This window comes from Vicugna pacos, chromosome 34, assembly GCF_048564905.1.
Source record: "Vicugna pacos chromosome 34, VicPac4, whole genome shotgun sequence".
Classification (NCBI taxonomy): Eukaryota; Metazoa; Chordata; class Mammalia; order Artiodactyla; family Camelidae; genus Vicugna; species Vicugna pacos.
This window is the reverse complement of record NC_133020.1, coordinates 17896478-17911877: the sequence shown is the minus strand read 5'-3', so window position 1 is coordinate 17911877 and position 15400 is coordinate 17896478. Positions and strand designations below refer to the sequence as shown.

Below are 15400 nucleotides of genomic sequence, written 5' to 3'. Positions count from 1 at the left end.
GCAGTCTCCCAACGCAGGCCACGCCCAGCCCCGTCGGCCACCCGGGGCCTGGGGGCGGAGCCTTCTCCGGGGCCGAAGTGCCCGGGCCAGCACGAGGCGGGGAGGCGTGGGTTGATGGAGGGAGTAGGTAGGGCACCCACCGAAAGTTGGGGTGGGTCCCGGCCACTGGGGAGCCTTCGTCTGGCGTCAGCCTCCCTTTCTTCGCCCCGCCTCTCTTCCCGTACTTCCATCTCCACTTTCTTGGGGGCTGGTTGGGAGCAAAAGGGTGCATGCAGTGAAGTCAGGTCCTGAAACCACCAGGGGATTTTGGGTTTTTTTTTTGCGGGGGAGCAGGTGGAAAGAAAGGAGAACAGTGAACAGGCCTCTGGCTCCTGCACGAATGGCTTCACCCAGAGGCAAAGGCAGCCGCGGTGACACTTCCTCAAAGTGAAAGCGAAAGTCAAGTAGGCAGAGAGGACAGAAGAGAAGGGGACAGGAGCTGCCAGCGAGGGGTGCTTGGAGCCCCCTTTGCAGCCGGGACCTTGCCTGCGGTCGGGGGTGGGCAGGGAGACTGGAAGGGCGGCGGGAGAGGAGGGCCTGAGAGCAGCCCCCATGGGCGCCAAGGAATGGTGCCTGCTGATCTGCTTGGCTCTCTCCAGGGCGGCAGACGCCGGTGAGTCGCGAAGGGCTGGCTGGTGGGGCTTGTTGGGCTAAAACAACATCAGGTAGCCCCTCGCTGAGACCCCAAAAGGGAAAAAGGGCCGGGGATGGCTTCCAGTCGCCTCCTAAGCCCAGCGGGTGGAAGGCTCAGCGGCTGATAGTGTAAGGATCCAATTGTGCTGGGAAGAGAGGCTGACAGCTCTGTGCGGAAAGGGTCAAATGAAGAAATGAGGGGCCCCTTCGGTGGATGTGCTGGGGGCTGCTGTCCTATTGGAGAGGGCATTGGCCTGGGAGCAGACACCTTCAGGAAAGGAAGAGAGGCCCTAGCTAGGAAATCGCTTTGGAGGTGCCACCAGAGGTGGGGGAGGGGAGAGCCACCTGTAATGGCCCAGAGCCCGCAGACCGTGGGGGCTGGCTGGGGAGTAGACACAGCTGCCATCACCCTCACTGCCACGCAAACCCGCCTCAATTTTGCTGCAAATTCCTATGACTGAAGGGATAGTTTTTCACGTGATAGTTGGATATAACAGTTTCCTAAACCTGTCTGGAGCAAGGTAAATCCAGGACTTTAAATCACACCAAGAAGTATGTACCTGGAGAAGCAGGTGCTATCCAGAAAGCTGGTTCTGGGTAAAACAGGAGAAGAGAGGGACATGGAGACAGCTAGGAACAGGGAAGGTTACCCGCTGATGACTCGACAGTTTGGGGCGGGGGAGCAAGTATAGAAGTAACTTTCTGGGCAAGAGGGTGCTCACCCCAGCCTTTTGCCTGCAGCAGAGAGGCAGTGGCGGGCAGTGGATGTGGTGCTAGACTGCTTCCTGGTGAAGGAAGGTGCTCACCATGGAGCTTTTGCCAGCAGTAGGAACACGGTAAAGGCCTTGTTGGTGCTGAAGCAGGTGCCAGTGCCAGATGATGGCTCCCTAGAAGGCCTCACAGATTTCCAAGGGGGCACACTGGCCAAGGACGACGCCCAGATTATCTTCGAGGCCTCAGGTAAGAACCCTCTACCCTGTGTCCCAGTCCGTCTGGGCTCCCACCAGTTCTGGAGCCCAGTTCCCAAGGACACCTGCCACACCTGCTTCCCGTCAGCCCAGGTGTTCTCAATCCAGCTCGACCCCTGTGCTGCCCTTCTCCCCCAGTGAACCTGGTACAGATGCCCCAGGCTGAGGCCTTGCTCCACGCTGACTGCAGCGGGAATGATGTGACCTGTGAGATCTCCCACTACTCTCTCCAGGCCAGGCAAGAGGCCGCCATGGAGACGGCAGCCTGGTTCATCACCAACGTGCAGGTGTCTGGAGGGGGACCTAGTATATCCATGGTGATGAAAACTCTCAGAGATGCTGAGAATGGGGCTGTCTTGCATCCCACGCTGAACCTGCCCCTTAGCCCCCAGAGGACTGTGCGAACTGCAGGTGAGAAAATGAAAAACAGCACAAAGAAAGTTGTGTTTTTTTTAAGTGGTCAGAGATGGGAGAATAGTAGAAGGGGACATGTCCACCTCCATGCATATGGGTCATCTCAGGGTGTCCTCTAGGCCTCAGTCCTCTCTTCCTAAAGACCCCAAATGGGGACAGTTTTCACCTTGCTGGGTGGCCTGAGGACATAAGACATGGGTGGCTCTATTCCTCTATGCTGTCCACAGCAGTCTCACTGAGCCAAGCAGCAGTTTCTCCCCAGCACAGCTAGCCTGGGTGCTTCAAGATGACGCGAACAGAGCACAGGCACGGGGGATTTGTTCATTATCTCTTACCAGTAAACCCCGGTCCTTGCCCTCTACAACCTTGCACGTCCCAGGGGACACAGGAAATTGAGAATATGGTGACAAGTTTCTCCAAAATGCATCAAATCCAATATTTTGTCAGAAGAGACAGCCAAGTCCAGAGGAGATTAGGGGGCTACCCTCCTATCCTTAGAAAGCTCCAGAACACTCAAACCATCCTGTGGTCCACCCTAAATGTATCCTGCTACATCAGAAAAAGGGTCCTCATGTCTGTCCAGGGTCAACCATAGTCCTAGCAAGGCTAGGCATTGCCCCCCTTTTGGGGGAGGTATTTCAAACCTATGAAAAAGGTGAAATAATAATAAACACCTGTATACCATGCACCTGGATTCACCAGTTAACATGTTGCCACATCCTCTCACCCTCCCTCACCCTCTTCTCCATATATTTTCCCCCTTCTTAACTGAGAATAAACTGCAGACATAACCACACTTCATCCCAAATGCTTCCAGGGATAGCGTGTGTTAGTTTATAACCAAAGACAAGAATGTTCTCCATTATTGGGGGGGAGGGTATAGCTCAGTGGTAGAGTGCATGCCTAGTATGCATGAGGTCCTAGGTTCAATCCCCAGTACCTCCATTAAAAAAAAACAAAACTAAATAAAAATTTAAAAAACAATTACCTCCCCACCAAAATAAAACAAACAAATTTTTTTAAATTAAAAAAAAAAAGAATGTTCTCCATTATCATAAAACCATTGCCTCAGCAGCCAGCCCTGGTGGGGAGTGGTCTACTGGGGGTGTGGGCAGTATCGGGGTGCAGGGTGCAGGTAACTCAGTAATGCATGTTCTCAGCATTACTCTCCACTGGCAATTCTGAACCGTATCAGTGATAACACACTCCTCCCTGCCAGCGCGGACTGTCCCCATCTCCCCCCACCATGGCCTGGTCTGCTCCTGATAACCATTTTAAAACTGATACAATAATATTATCAAATATAAAGTCCAAATTCAAACATCTTCATTTGCCCCTGTAGTGGTCTTTACAGCTTTCAGGGTTTTTGTTTTGTTTTGTTTTTGGAGGCCAGGGTTCAAACAAGGATTGTGCATGGCATACAGTTGTCCTGTTCCTTCAGCACCCTTTACTCCAGAAGTCTTCAGAGCCTGGGCGTTTCGGAGCCCAGGCCACTGTCTTGTAGACATCCTGGCATTTGGATTTATCTGATTGTTTTCCTAATTAGACTGAGGTTCAGCCCATTTGGCACAAATACCGCCACTGTGTGCTTTTTCAAACTGACTCCTTTAGTCTTCTCAGCAGATGAGCTTGGCGACACTGAGCAGCTCGTCCAAGGTCACAGAGCCAGTTAAGTGGAAGTGCCTGGCTTCCAAAAGCTCTGTCTGTCACTCCACTAGTTGTTACCGGAGGGTCAACAGTAATCCAGAGTTTTCCATGTGTATTTCTCTCAGGCCATAACTTTCATCAGATCAGCCAAGGGGTAAGTGACTCCAAAAAGTACCATGTGTGCCATGCTGCCTCTCACCACACCCCGAGCATGCCACAGCTCAGAGACCAGGTGGCCTCAAACAGGGAGCAGTCCCCAGTCATCCCTCTTTCTCTCCCACAGTGGAGTTCCAGGTGACAGCACGGACCCCGTCCCTGAACCTCCTGCTGGGGTCCTCAGTCTCCCTGCCCTGTGGCTTCTCCATGGCACCAGGCTTGGTCCTCACCAACGTGGAGTGGCGGCTGCAGCACATGGGCAGTGGACGACTGGTGTACAGCTGGACCACGGGGCAGGGGCAGGCCAAGCGGGAGGGCGCCACCCTGGAGCCTGAGCAGCAACTCCTCGCTGGGGATGCCTCCCTCACCCTCCCCAGCCTCACTGTGAAGGATGAAGGGGCCTATATATGCCAGATCTCCACCTCCCGCTTCCGAGCGCAACAGATTATCCAGCTCCACGTCCAAGGTGAGGCCAGACCTCAGTGATCTGGGGAGAGGGAAAGGGATACGCCTGTTGGGAGTGTTGCCCAGAGTGAGATCAAACACAGGGGCAGTTTCCCGAGAGGCAGACTGCATTCGCACGACCTGAACACCTCTCCATCCTGGAAGCCCATGTGGCATCAGATTGAGCTTCCCACCAGGCTCTGGGGTAATTCCACTGAGACACTCCCCAGCCCAGGGTCCCGCTGCCCTGCCCTGGATGGCTGTCTCCTGTCACCCCATCCACTTGGAGCACGTCCTGAGGAGGGGCAGCGGCAAACCAAGGAGGGGCTATGGGAGTGGTCCTGACCCGGAGGACTGTTTCACCACTGATAGATATCCTTTCAAATCACTGGCCTGTGTCACTAAAAAGCAAGCCAGTCTTTAGCTGGTTTTGCTATTGCTTGTCAGTTACCTGTGGAAATTGTCCCCCCTTATGTCCTGCATCCCAGATGGACCCCTCACACCACCAACACCCCCTGAGGAGGAACCTTCACCCTCCACAACGCTCACGGGCTCAGCAGGAGAGGCTCTAGGCTCCTCAGCTGTCCCAAAGGTCCCCCTGGAATTTTATTACTCCTCCTTTCTTCCAGCTCGCCCCAAAGTACAACTGAGCCTGGCCAACGAAGCCCTGCCAAGCACCCTCATCTGCAGTGTCACCGGCTATTATCCTCTGGATGTGACTGTGACGTGGACCCGAGAGGAGCTGGATGGAGCCCGGGTCCCGGTCTCTGGCGCCTCCTTCTCCAGCCTCCGGCAGAGCACGGCAGGCACTTACAGCATCTCCTCCTCGCTGACGGCAGAACCTGGCTCTGCGGGCGCCACTTACAGCTGCCAAGTCACCCACGTCTCCCTGGAGGAGCCTCTTGGGGCCAACACCTGGGTTGCCCCACCAGGTACAGGGGTGCCCTCCTTTCCCCACCTTCACATTTGGGCTCACAGCTCCCACCCCCTCTGGCCTGTTCTGCTTCCCACAGCGCTTTGCTCACGGTCCCAGTGGCTTCCTTCCCGCCACATGTCCCCCGAGACCTTATTACCCAGCAGGTTATGGGGTACCAGGCACAGCTGAGAGCTGGAGACCAGGGCTGAACGCCTCCTCATCCCACCCTGGAGGAGCTTAGTCCTGCGGGGGGACAGACGAGGCAGTCAGGGAGGATGACCCGGGGAGAGCTGCCAGCTAGCTCAGCCAGCTCGGGGGGAGAGGGGACACCAGGACAGAAAAGAAGGCACATGTGGAGGCCCAGTTACAAAACTGCCTAAAAAGAATTGCGGGAACCTGCACAGCTAGAGGCAAGGCTGCGGGGGAAACGGAGGCCGTAAGCTTGAGCTCGGTCCTGAGCACCCAGACGAGTGCCCGCACATGTGGTCCTGACTGCCACTTCAGAGATGAGTAAACTGGCCTGCTGGATCTTAAGTAACTTGCCCCAGCTCACCTGCTTAGGAAATGGTAAAATAGAAAGTGTGAAAAATAGGCAGACTGATTGCCCTACAGCCTCAACCGCCCCCACTGCTCTCGGGGGGCAGGTAACAACAGGCCTTCAAGCTGGAACTTCATCCAGAGGCCACAGAATGTCACCGAAAGGTGTCATACCATAAAGAATCGGCACCTTAAAATGCACACGTCCAGGCGGACTGTAAGCTTCCCTGAAATGGGGTCGTGCCTCTGTCCACATCGTTCCCCAGCTATTTATAAAATTCCACCTTAACTGTCAACAGCTAATCTGAACTAAATCTCTCTTGCAAAGCAGTTTGAAAAAATGTTGTCCTGAGGTGGGAAGAGGTAGAGGATTCTGTGTGGAGGAACAAATGAACATCCACCCACCCACTTTGTATGTGGACCCTGGGCGAGAGCAGGAGTGGCCTTGATAGGGGCTCCTCGACCAGACACACACACACACCCTCTGTCCCTCCTGCCGGGCAGACGCTGAGGGTGGGGCTCAGTATGACTCCTCCCTACTGATCCCTGTCCACGCCCCTGTCACCCACAGAGCAGGGGATGGCCTTTGGAGTCCTCTTTGCCAGCAGCCTCTTCCTCCTTGCACTGCTGTTCCTAGGGCTGCAGAGACGCCAAGGTAAGAAAGAGCCTGGTCGTCCTCCACTCTGGCCCTGACCCGCCTCACCTGGAGATCAGCCTGCTCTAACCATCGCCACACCCAGATCAGGGATGAAGCCCAAGCACCCCAAGCTCCAGCCGGCCCCCCACCACAGCCCCCAGCTCTTGGGGTGATCCCAGCTGAACCCAAGCCTGTCCCCTCTTGTTTTCTCCTAGCTACCTCACCAAGGCCTGCCGAGACCCCGAGGCACTCTGGGTAGCCACTCTCCTGCCTTAGACTTAAAAGATAGTCACATTCTCCCTGAAGGACTCTAAGCCGGGTCCCAGAGCTCAAAAAGGCCCCGGGAAAGGTATGAAGAAGGCACAGGGACGCCGGCCTTCTGCCACCGCGTACCCTGGGCTGGTTTTCCGAGGGAGGAAATGTGAAGAGGTGAGAGGAAGGCAGGAGGTCTGGGTGGACGTTAAAACATGAGCCAGATTTGAAGTGCGCTGGTAGCAAAAGGTAACAGAAAAAAATTAAAGAAAGAACACATGGGGGTAGTGGGGCGAGGGGTGGGGGCTGGGCCACTACGCATAGTCCCTGAGCTCTGTCCCAATAAACCCCCCACGTCCTCGAAAGCAAAGCTTCTCCACTTTCCTGTTTTTCCCCACGCTGGGCCCCACGGAGCCCTGCCCCCCACCTCGCTGCTCCGACATGCAAAGTGTGCAAGGTGTGAAACAAAGACCCCCAGCAGAAGCCCCGGGGCCCCATCTCAGTTGTTCTGCGTAACTCTGGACTGCGGTCAAGGGCCTGCACTTGTGGACAGTTGCTGGGCCCTTCAGGACACCGACAAACCCCTCACGCCCTCAGTAGCAGAGGAGAGATTTCTCCTTTTGGTCACTTCTAAAGCGGGCCTGGTCACTGCAGGGGGACTCAGCGTGAGACAGCTGTGTGTGCGGACAACGGGGAACAGAGCCCAGGAGCGGGGAGGGAGGAGACAGCAGATGTGTGAGAAGCCTGCAGGTGTTTGTCAGGGAGACGCCCGCTCAGCTTCCTGTCACCACCCGCCACCTCCTGTACCCAGAAGACCTGGGCCCCTTCAGGTACGAAGGCTGACAGTGGAGACTGCTTCCTCCACCAGCGCCCAGATCTTTCATCTCGAGAAGACCGACGGCACACGGAAGCCACCCTGGCCCCAAGCAAGACCACAGAGAAGCTGGAAAGAGACAGCAGCCCCCTCCGTCCAGCCTCAGACTCTCCAACCCAAACAATAACCAAATCAGTTGAGTGGTAGGAAGTTGTAATTTTTTTTTTTGCCTTTGTTTAGAATACAGGAAATTGGTAAATATGCCACATGCCTTTGGTGGAAGTACAACTTATTACTCTATACAAGTATGAGATTGGGGTTAGGAAAAAAGACAGAAGTGATGACAGACACACAGTGGAAACCAGAGCAGGGGCTGCGGGAGGCCCGGCTCCACATGGCTGCCGAGGCCCGGCTTTAGCTGCGTATTTGTTCATGCACATGGCTGGTGGGAGCGGAGGGGGAGAGCAGACACAGAAGGGGGTTGGGGGGCTGAGAAAGAGAGTAGAAGGGCTAACATCTCCAGAAGAACAAAGCCAGCTACATCTGGGGAGCCTCAGAGGGACAGAAACCCAGGAAGTGATTCCTGTGACAGGGTGGGCAGGGCGGGCCCAGAGGGCGGATTTGCTCCAGGCTCAGGCCACATCGAGGACAGTGGTGGTTCTTCTCCAGCGGTGACCCCCTGCACTAGGCATGGGGGAGCCCAGAGGAGAGTGGAGGCCTTCGAGGGGGCCGTTAGGAGGGTACACTGACTGCCTTCGTCCAGCTCTTCCGTCCTGCCCTGGGGCAGGACGAAGGGAATGTGGGAACAGGGCGAAGGGAGAGGAAGGATGGTTTTGCGTCATGAAATGCTGCTGCATGGAAAGTGAGCTCAGCCCAGCCCAGCCTCAGCCTCCTAGTGCAGGTGGACGAGGGACATGGGTGGTCCCCTCAGCCAGGTCCATCTCACTCAGTACCCTTTCCTGAAGCCCATCCTCAGGGCCCACTGTGCCACAAACCACACAGAGACGGGGGAAGGAGAGGAGGCAACATGGAATTCAGACGGGCAGGTGTGCTCTGGAGGGGAACGGGCTGCTGGAAGGACAGAGGCCACTCTAGATGAGAAGGCCCCGTGGCGGCACAGTGGTCCACGAGCACGCCTTGTCTGCGGACTGTCCCGCCTCCTCCCCAAGACTGGGTCAGCAGGGGTACCAGGCTTCTCTAAACACTCAGGAGCGGCCAGGCCTCAGGAAGGACCTCTTGCCTCATCCCTGCCTTTGGCAGTACATCGGGGTGGTGTGGAGGAAAGGATGCCTGCGGAGTTCAGGGATCCTCATTTCCAGTGCCACATTCTCCTTTATCAACAGGACAGGAGAACAGGAGGGCAAGAAGTGGATTCCTCTGAGCTTGGTATTTTCAAGTAAGGCCCCAGACTCATGTTTCTCTATAACACAGGCAGTCTCTCTTTATCTAGGCCCATGAATAAATTTACATGAGAGTCTCAGACTCTGGCTATAGGAAATCATTTGATGCCCTTGTGAACAATACAGGATGCTGCAGAAAACGTGGACAAGGGACAGCCCTTCACAGGTGTGAGCCTGTGGCACTGCTTCTAGGATGGCATGAGAGTCCTGGTATTTTTGCTATAAATACGTGTTCTCCGGGTCTCTGGAGGACAGAGTAAAAGGCTGTAAGATCCCTGAAGACATAGAAAATCTTGGACTAACGGATTGGAACTAACTGCAAAAAAACAGGTTTGACTTTATAAAGGGTCTTGCACCAGGCCCAAGTTGGACTTTAGGCTGCCCTAGGGTCCTCCTCAGGCCTGGCACAGGAGGAGGGCTCCGAGTGGCCAGGGCATTCTCCCAGCTGTCCTCAGCCCCCTCCAGCCAGCAGCAACACCATGGGCATGACACTCTTCTCCCTCCCCAGTCCTGCCACCTTCTTGGGCACGTCACCTCAGCGACACCCCTTCCCTGCCCCTTGGGCTCCTACCCTTTTTGGCTTTGGGGAAACTTGAAAGAACACAAGAGGGTAGGAAGGAGATACCAGCCACCCTTCTTCAGGTGGTGACTTCCAGACTGTGCCACGAGCAGCATTTCTAGTGTCATGGGACAGAGTGCAAATGAAAGCAACAGAAGAGAAGGAGTGAGTGATGGAGAAGCAGGGCTGGGATGGAGGAAGGCGGATGGGAATGTTCTGGGGAGACACAGAGAGAGAAGGACGTGAGTTTGGGTAGCAATGGAGGACAGGGAGGGGGTGGCACATTCTCAAGTAAAAAAGTAGACTGGACACAGGAATCAGGAGGTCCCAGATGGAAAAGAGAAAGAGACAGGAGAAAACAAGAGGGCAAATTACATCAGGTTATTAGACATTCAGGTGTTGTTGTAGGTGTCCCATCCCCACGGTCTCCCTCTGACCCGAGCTGGTGACAAACGGCACAACCCCACTTCCTCGGAACACGAGGGACCATCTTCCCATGGAGTCCATCAAGTCCCTGGTCTCTGCCCTTCCTCCCCCAGAACCAGATGACGACCCCCCGGCAGCGATCTCCATACCTCAGTCAGAGCAGCCCCACTCCCCAGGCAGGCAGGCAGGCAGGCAGGGCTGGGAGAAGACTCCGGGACCTTCCCACCTCTTCACCCCACCAGCAACCTCAGCGATACTTACTTACAATAACTACCACGATGATGGCACAGATAGCTCCCAGCATGATCATCATCTGGAGAAACACAGACAAAAAATGAGCCGTTGGAGTTGGGGAAGAAGGAAAGGAGCCGGGACTAGAGACGTGGGATGAGAACCTCCTCTGTCCTGGGGGCAGCGGAAGGAACCGCAGGCCACCCAGGGCAGCTGAAGGCCTCCCACCCCTCGTGCTTCCCTGCCAGGCAGAAACCCCTGCACCACGGCTGCAGCTTCCCGAGGACATCAGAGGGTCTGCAGCTTGCACCTTTCTCCCTCGTTCCTGTTGCCTGGAGGCTTTCAGAGGAACTCCAGTGGAGGTGCAGACTTTAAGTTTTTAGCCAGCTCGTTCATTTTTCATCATAAAGTGTTTGGCTCATTCCCAAAGGCTGCAGGTATTTAAATATATCTCTACTCTAGCCATCGTGTGGATGTTGGGTGTGTCTGAGGAAGGGCCAGGTGAGAATTTTTCCCCAGGGGTAGTTTGGGAAAAAGCAGCTTGACTAACTGCTTCCAAACTCCTCCAAACTCCTCGGGGTCTCCCAGTCCGGAGTTAGTGGTTTTGAGTACTCTAGCCTACCCTGGTGGCCAGCTTGGGTAATGCAGCCCAAGAAGGCGGCTTTCCAGATTTGCCCCCAGGAGTCCTGCACGACGCAGATGCGAGAGGGAAGGAACGTAGGACCTGAGGGTTTTCCTGCCTTCTGTGCTTTGCGGCCCAGGAGAAGAAGGGGGAGAGGGCAAGAACATTCACCTTGCAGTTTTTCCACCAATACTTCCTCTTTAGCTTGGCAGCGCTGCTCTCAAATTGTGACGCTCCCGCCTGCAAAGCGTCGGCTCGGTCATCCAGCTCTGACAGTATCTGGTCCCTCTCCAGGACCTTGTCCACATTCACACGCATGATGTCCACCACCTGAGGGGGGCGCAGGAACAAAGCTGCTAAGCTCCCAACCAGAGAGCTGGGCAACGAGCAGCAAGTCTGGCCCTGCATTACCTCTAAGGGATGCCTGGCCTCCAGAGCCTTTAGCTGCCCCTCTATGAAAAGAGAAGTTTCCAAACTTCCATAATTTGGAAACTCTCAGAGAAGAAGCTATCCACCTACCTCCTCCACTTGTGCCTGGGTTTGCTGCAGTCGTCTGTTACTGGTCAGATTAGGAGGAGGGCCGGGGGGACCCCCACCTGGAGCAGCCCCTTCTGCCCCTTCGGTGGGTGGCTGAGCTGGAGCAGACCTGTGTAAAGAAGTGCCCAGAATACACAAAGTGAGCAAGACAAGAAAGGAGCCATGTGCACTCTCACGCCACACCACCAAAGCAATGGTGATAAGGTTATCCGCAGAGAGAAAGGATCCCAGCCCCTTGGCAATACCCAGTACAGAGACGCACCACAGAGGCCTGAAGCAAAGGATCCTGGAACAATTCGATGGGGTTCAGGGACATCCAGGGTGGCATCAAGAGATCTCATTTGGGCTCTCCTCCAACCCAAACTCAAAAACTTCCTCTGGCACAATGGCTACAGGGACAGAAGGGCCAGCCTTGGCCTAAATGGCATTTCTCTGGCTCTCAGAAGCCTTTCACATGAAGTCAAGCTGGAAAACTCCAATCCAGGTTAGGAGAAATACTTACACAAGACTAAACCCTCAGGACAAGCCTATGGACTGAACAGCTCTTATTTGCAAAGCCTGAATATAAAAGGAAAGGCCCAACTGAGAGACTCTGCATGAGGGGAACCAGTTATTGGTCCTGTTTCACACAATGATTAGTATATCAAGGCCGCTGTAAGGACAACTTGGAGAATCATCAAGGCCTCTGTAGGTGGAGTGAGTCAAGACCATTTGCTTGCTTTGTTTCTGGCAGAGAAGATGGGGGTTTCACTTACATAGAGCTGGGGCCTAAAGCAATTGTGTTAATTAGGAAACTGTTCCAAAAGCATAGACAGGAAGGAAAAATACTGGAAATGGTCCTCAGTGTACCTGCATCAGAGACATTCTATCCCTTCCTTTTCTAGATAGGCATTAAGTCTCAGGAGACTCTTCGTTCTTTATGTGCCAAAGAGAAATTTTGGTTTACACCACTATACACAGAGGTCATTCTCTTTCCCTTAGCCTTAGGGGCGTTGGGGGGTATGGGAGGAATAATCTAGTGTGGGGTCCTCAAAATAAACTCCTCCATGTCCCAACACATGGAAGCTAAATTCACCTCCTAAAGAATTCCCAGAAACCTAACCTAAGGCATGAGATGTTCTTTGCCAAGGCAGAATTCACAGGCAGGAGGAAGATCTCTTAAATATGATGGAGAATGGAAATCACAATAAGAACTCCTTAAACAGAAGCAGAATCTCACAAAACATACCTCATAGGAGCAGTCCAAGAGTAGGTGTACTAGGGGTGAAGCCGTCACAAAGTCACCAAAAAGGAAAAGCTTTGACTACTCACAACAGAACTAATACTCAGAAGTTCCTCCTCTCTAAGTAAATTTCTTTTGGTCTATAAAGATGGAGAAACAGCCCTCAAAGAGGCTATACTAGCAGATTACACCTGACTCATCCCCGTTAAAAGAACTGCTCTTCCATTCCCTCCCTAGGGCACCAAGGAAGCAAAGGAGAGAAAGCTACAAAACCGTGGGAGCCACCAGACTCACATGCTACTACTGCGCTAAGCAATCTAATTCTCTGATTGAAAGGGAAAATTCAATGAGTAGGGAGCAGCCAGTGCTTGGTCATGAAAGAAGTCCAGGCTGGTGGCACCAATGACGAGATTAAGGTCAGAGACTTCGTGATGCCCTTCTAGTTACCATGCTTTCCCCATCTCCTTGCTTCCGTCCCACATGGATGCTACTGGGAGTCAGTCAGCTGAGAAAGCTTCCCCTCCCCAAAATGAAAACACATAGAACCCCAGGGCTTGGCCAAAATGCACAGAACATCATATACTGTTAAAATCGTAGACATCAAATAGAGAAAAAGGGTAACGGTTATAAAGCATTTATAACAGAAGGGACCATTTCACTTACTACTTGCTGGGAGTTGGGAACACTCAGGAGTAACATATCCAGGGACAGTTATAACCTTTAGGTAACAGAAGTAAATCTTTTCCCTTTTTTGTCACCAAGAGAAGCAACACAAATACATCTAGACTATGATCCTGGAGAGAATGGGAAGTTCTTCATTTGTCTACCATAGCTCTTGAGATGGGGGTGCGGTTGGAGATGATCAGAGACTAAACTGAATGTGTTGAGGGAAGGCGGGGCATCCTCAGCTCTATTTCTCTTCCAAATATTTGGCGAGGACTCAATGACAAGAAACCTCCTATACGGGTGGCCTTGGAATGAATGGCTGCTTGGAATCACATACCACTGGCCCTAGACAGAGTCTTTCTGAGCTGCTCACCTGGCGCCAGAGAACTGGCAGATAAGTTTCTGGAGCTTTGCTCATTGCCAAGAGGGTGGTACACAAATTCAGAGACTGCAGGGCAACCCAAGTTACTAACTGGCAGGTGCACCCGTGACTGTCTTTCTAGAGGCCCTGAGAAGGGCTTCAATCAACGACAAGAAAAGGCCTGGAGCCCCCACCCGGGTGTCTCCAAGTCCCGCCTTCGCCTGAGACCCGACTGAGGAGCCCTGCAGGAGACAGGAGAGGGAGCAATGAATGTGGGACCCCCGCGCCCCTGCCCCGCCTGTGGGGTACTGGCTGCGGCTGGTGCAGGAGTGGGGTGCTGCCTCTCCACCCTAGGGGTGGCCCGGTCCCGGGGCGGCGCGCGGCGGTGCTTCCCCGCGTCGCCGCAGCTGCTGCAATGCGCCATTTTCGGTCCCGCAGAGTCCGACGCGAAGGGTGAGAGTTGGCAAGGAGGTGTCGAGCCCCCCACACCAGAGTCAACTCACATGTCTCTGACAGAGGGAGGAGAGGTCCGTCTCCTCTCCCGAGGCTGCGGCGAGACACCCGGCTGGGAAACGCTGCGGTGAAGCCGACGGCACCGCCGAACTCAGCCTCCAGCTGACCACCCAGAGCACTAGCTGCGGTGGAACTTATCGCAGCTGCCGCGCCAGAGCCAGTCTTTATTAGTACTGGCCACGCCCCCTGGATCACGCTGACAACCCTGCGGCCCAATCCACGCCCGAGACAGGCTCCAGTCCCGAGGCGAAGGCGGGATAAGGCCTAGAGCGCCCGCCCCTGAAAGTTGACCAATCACAGCTCTCTGTTCGTCCTGACGCGGGAGAGGAGCGGTGCCGGGAGGATCATTCCCTGACCAATACATCTCTGGTTTGCTTACCTGTCTAACTAAGCGACGGGGCGGGGTGGAACTATGCGCCAGCCCGCTAGAGGGGCGGCTCCGACAGTTTGGGTTGGGCATTTTTGGGGCTTCCCAGCCAATCGCTGAGCCAGTCCTCAAGTCTGGCCCCGCCCACGGCCCCCCGGCGCCGGCGCCTCCAGCCAATCCTGCGGCCCCCGCCGACAGCGGCGGGCGGGCCCTGGCTGGCTGTGGCCCCGACTCGGCAGCCCTGGGATCTACCGGGGGTCCGGTCCTGGCACCCCAACCTGGCTGGCCTTTATCCGACTTCCCTTCCTCTAACAGCTCTGAGGAGGCTGAATCCATCCAGGCAGAGCCGCAGGCTCCCGGGGCCCTTGGGCGCGGGGCTCCGTCCGACGAAAGTAAATAAGAGGGCTCTGTTCATCCGTCCTACACAGCCAACAAGGCCCTCACCAGTTTCCTAAATTGAACTCCCACCCACTCCTACCCCTCCCAGGTAGCTTACCACATCGACTCAGTTCCCCAAACCAGAAACCTGGAAACCATCCGAGATTTCCTCCCCGTTCATCTTTACCCGCCCTCTAATAATTCACCAAGTGAAGTTGATTTTTCCTTCTTAGTATTTCAAGAATCCTCTTCACTTGTCTCACTGTCCTACTTCATTTCATTATTATCGCTTGCCTGGACGCCATCAGTTGTAAAACCATTATTTTATGTCCCTGTAAGTAAAAAGGTCGCAAATAAACTGACACAATGGTTTCTTACCACTTAGAATTTTTATTTTATATTTATTGAAAGTGTTGCTTTATGTAGATTTTTATCATATTTCATTTTCATGCAATCATAAAAAGGAAAATAGAACTAAGAGTAACAGGGTCACAGAATTTGTAAAACCACGTTCAGACGCTGACACTTATGATTCATTTTTTTGACTCAGTCTTTGATGTGCATGATTTCCACACATCGTAGTCCTCTGTGTGTGCCATCAAGGGCTTTGGTGATGCAGCATTTCTTAAATGTTCCTTTTCTGCCTCTGGAATTTTCTTCC

The 15400-nt window shown here is 54.1% G+C and overlaps 2 protein-coding genes and 1 non-coding gene across 8 annotated transcripts in view; 2 read left to right on the top strand and 1 right to left on the bottom strand.

Annotated features, from left to right (window-relative positions):
- Positions 1 to 14141, bottom strand: part of VAMP1 (vesicle associated membrane protein 1) — a 44663-nt gene extending 30522 nt beyond the window's left edge. For 4 of the 6 annotated variants that reach the window (XM_072954222.1, XM_072954219.1, XM_072954218.1 and 1 more), the window contains exons 1-4: positions 13985 to 14141; positions 11215 to 11341; positions 10867 to 11025; positions 10104 to 10155 (exon numbers count right to left, since the gene is read on the bottom strand). In XM_072954222.1, the coding sequence (XP_072810323.1) occupies positions 10104 to 10155; positions 10867 to 11025; positions 11215 to 11341; positions 13985 to 13986 (340 nt within the window). In that variant the 5' untranslated portion in view covers positions 13987 to 14141. Of the gene's footprint in view, positions 1 to 140; positions 248 to 4124; positions 4345 to 10103; positions 10156 to 10866; positions 11026 to 11214; positions 11342 to 13984 lie in introns of those variants that run through there. The other 2 variants (XM_072954220.1, XM_072954223.1) reach the window with 2 other exon arrangements.
- Positions 93 to 7813, top strand: TAPBPL (TAP binding protein like). Its single transcript, XM_031670749.2, has 7 exons — positions 93 to 652; positions 1414 to 1632; positions 1779 to 2051; positions 3985 to 4323; positions 4931 to 5233; positions 6326 to 6409; positions 6607 to 7813. Exons 1-7 carry the CDS (start codon positions 592 to 594, stop codon positions 6648 to 6650), a joined length of 1323 nt encoding a protein of 440 aa, XP_031526609.1. The 5' UTR covers positions 93 to 591; the 3' UTR covers positions 6651 to 7813.
- TRNAT-AGU (transfer RNA threonine (anticodon AGU)) lies at positions 2927 to 2999 on the top strand. The gene has a single exon. It is a non-coding gene; the product is annotated as a tRNA-Thr (tRNA).
- Positions 14142 to 15400: the final 1259 nt, after the last annotated feature.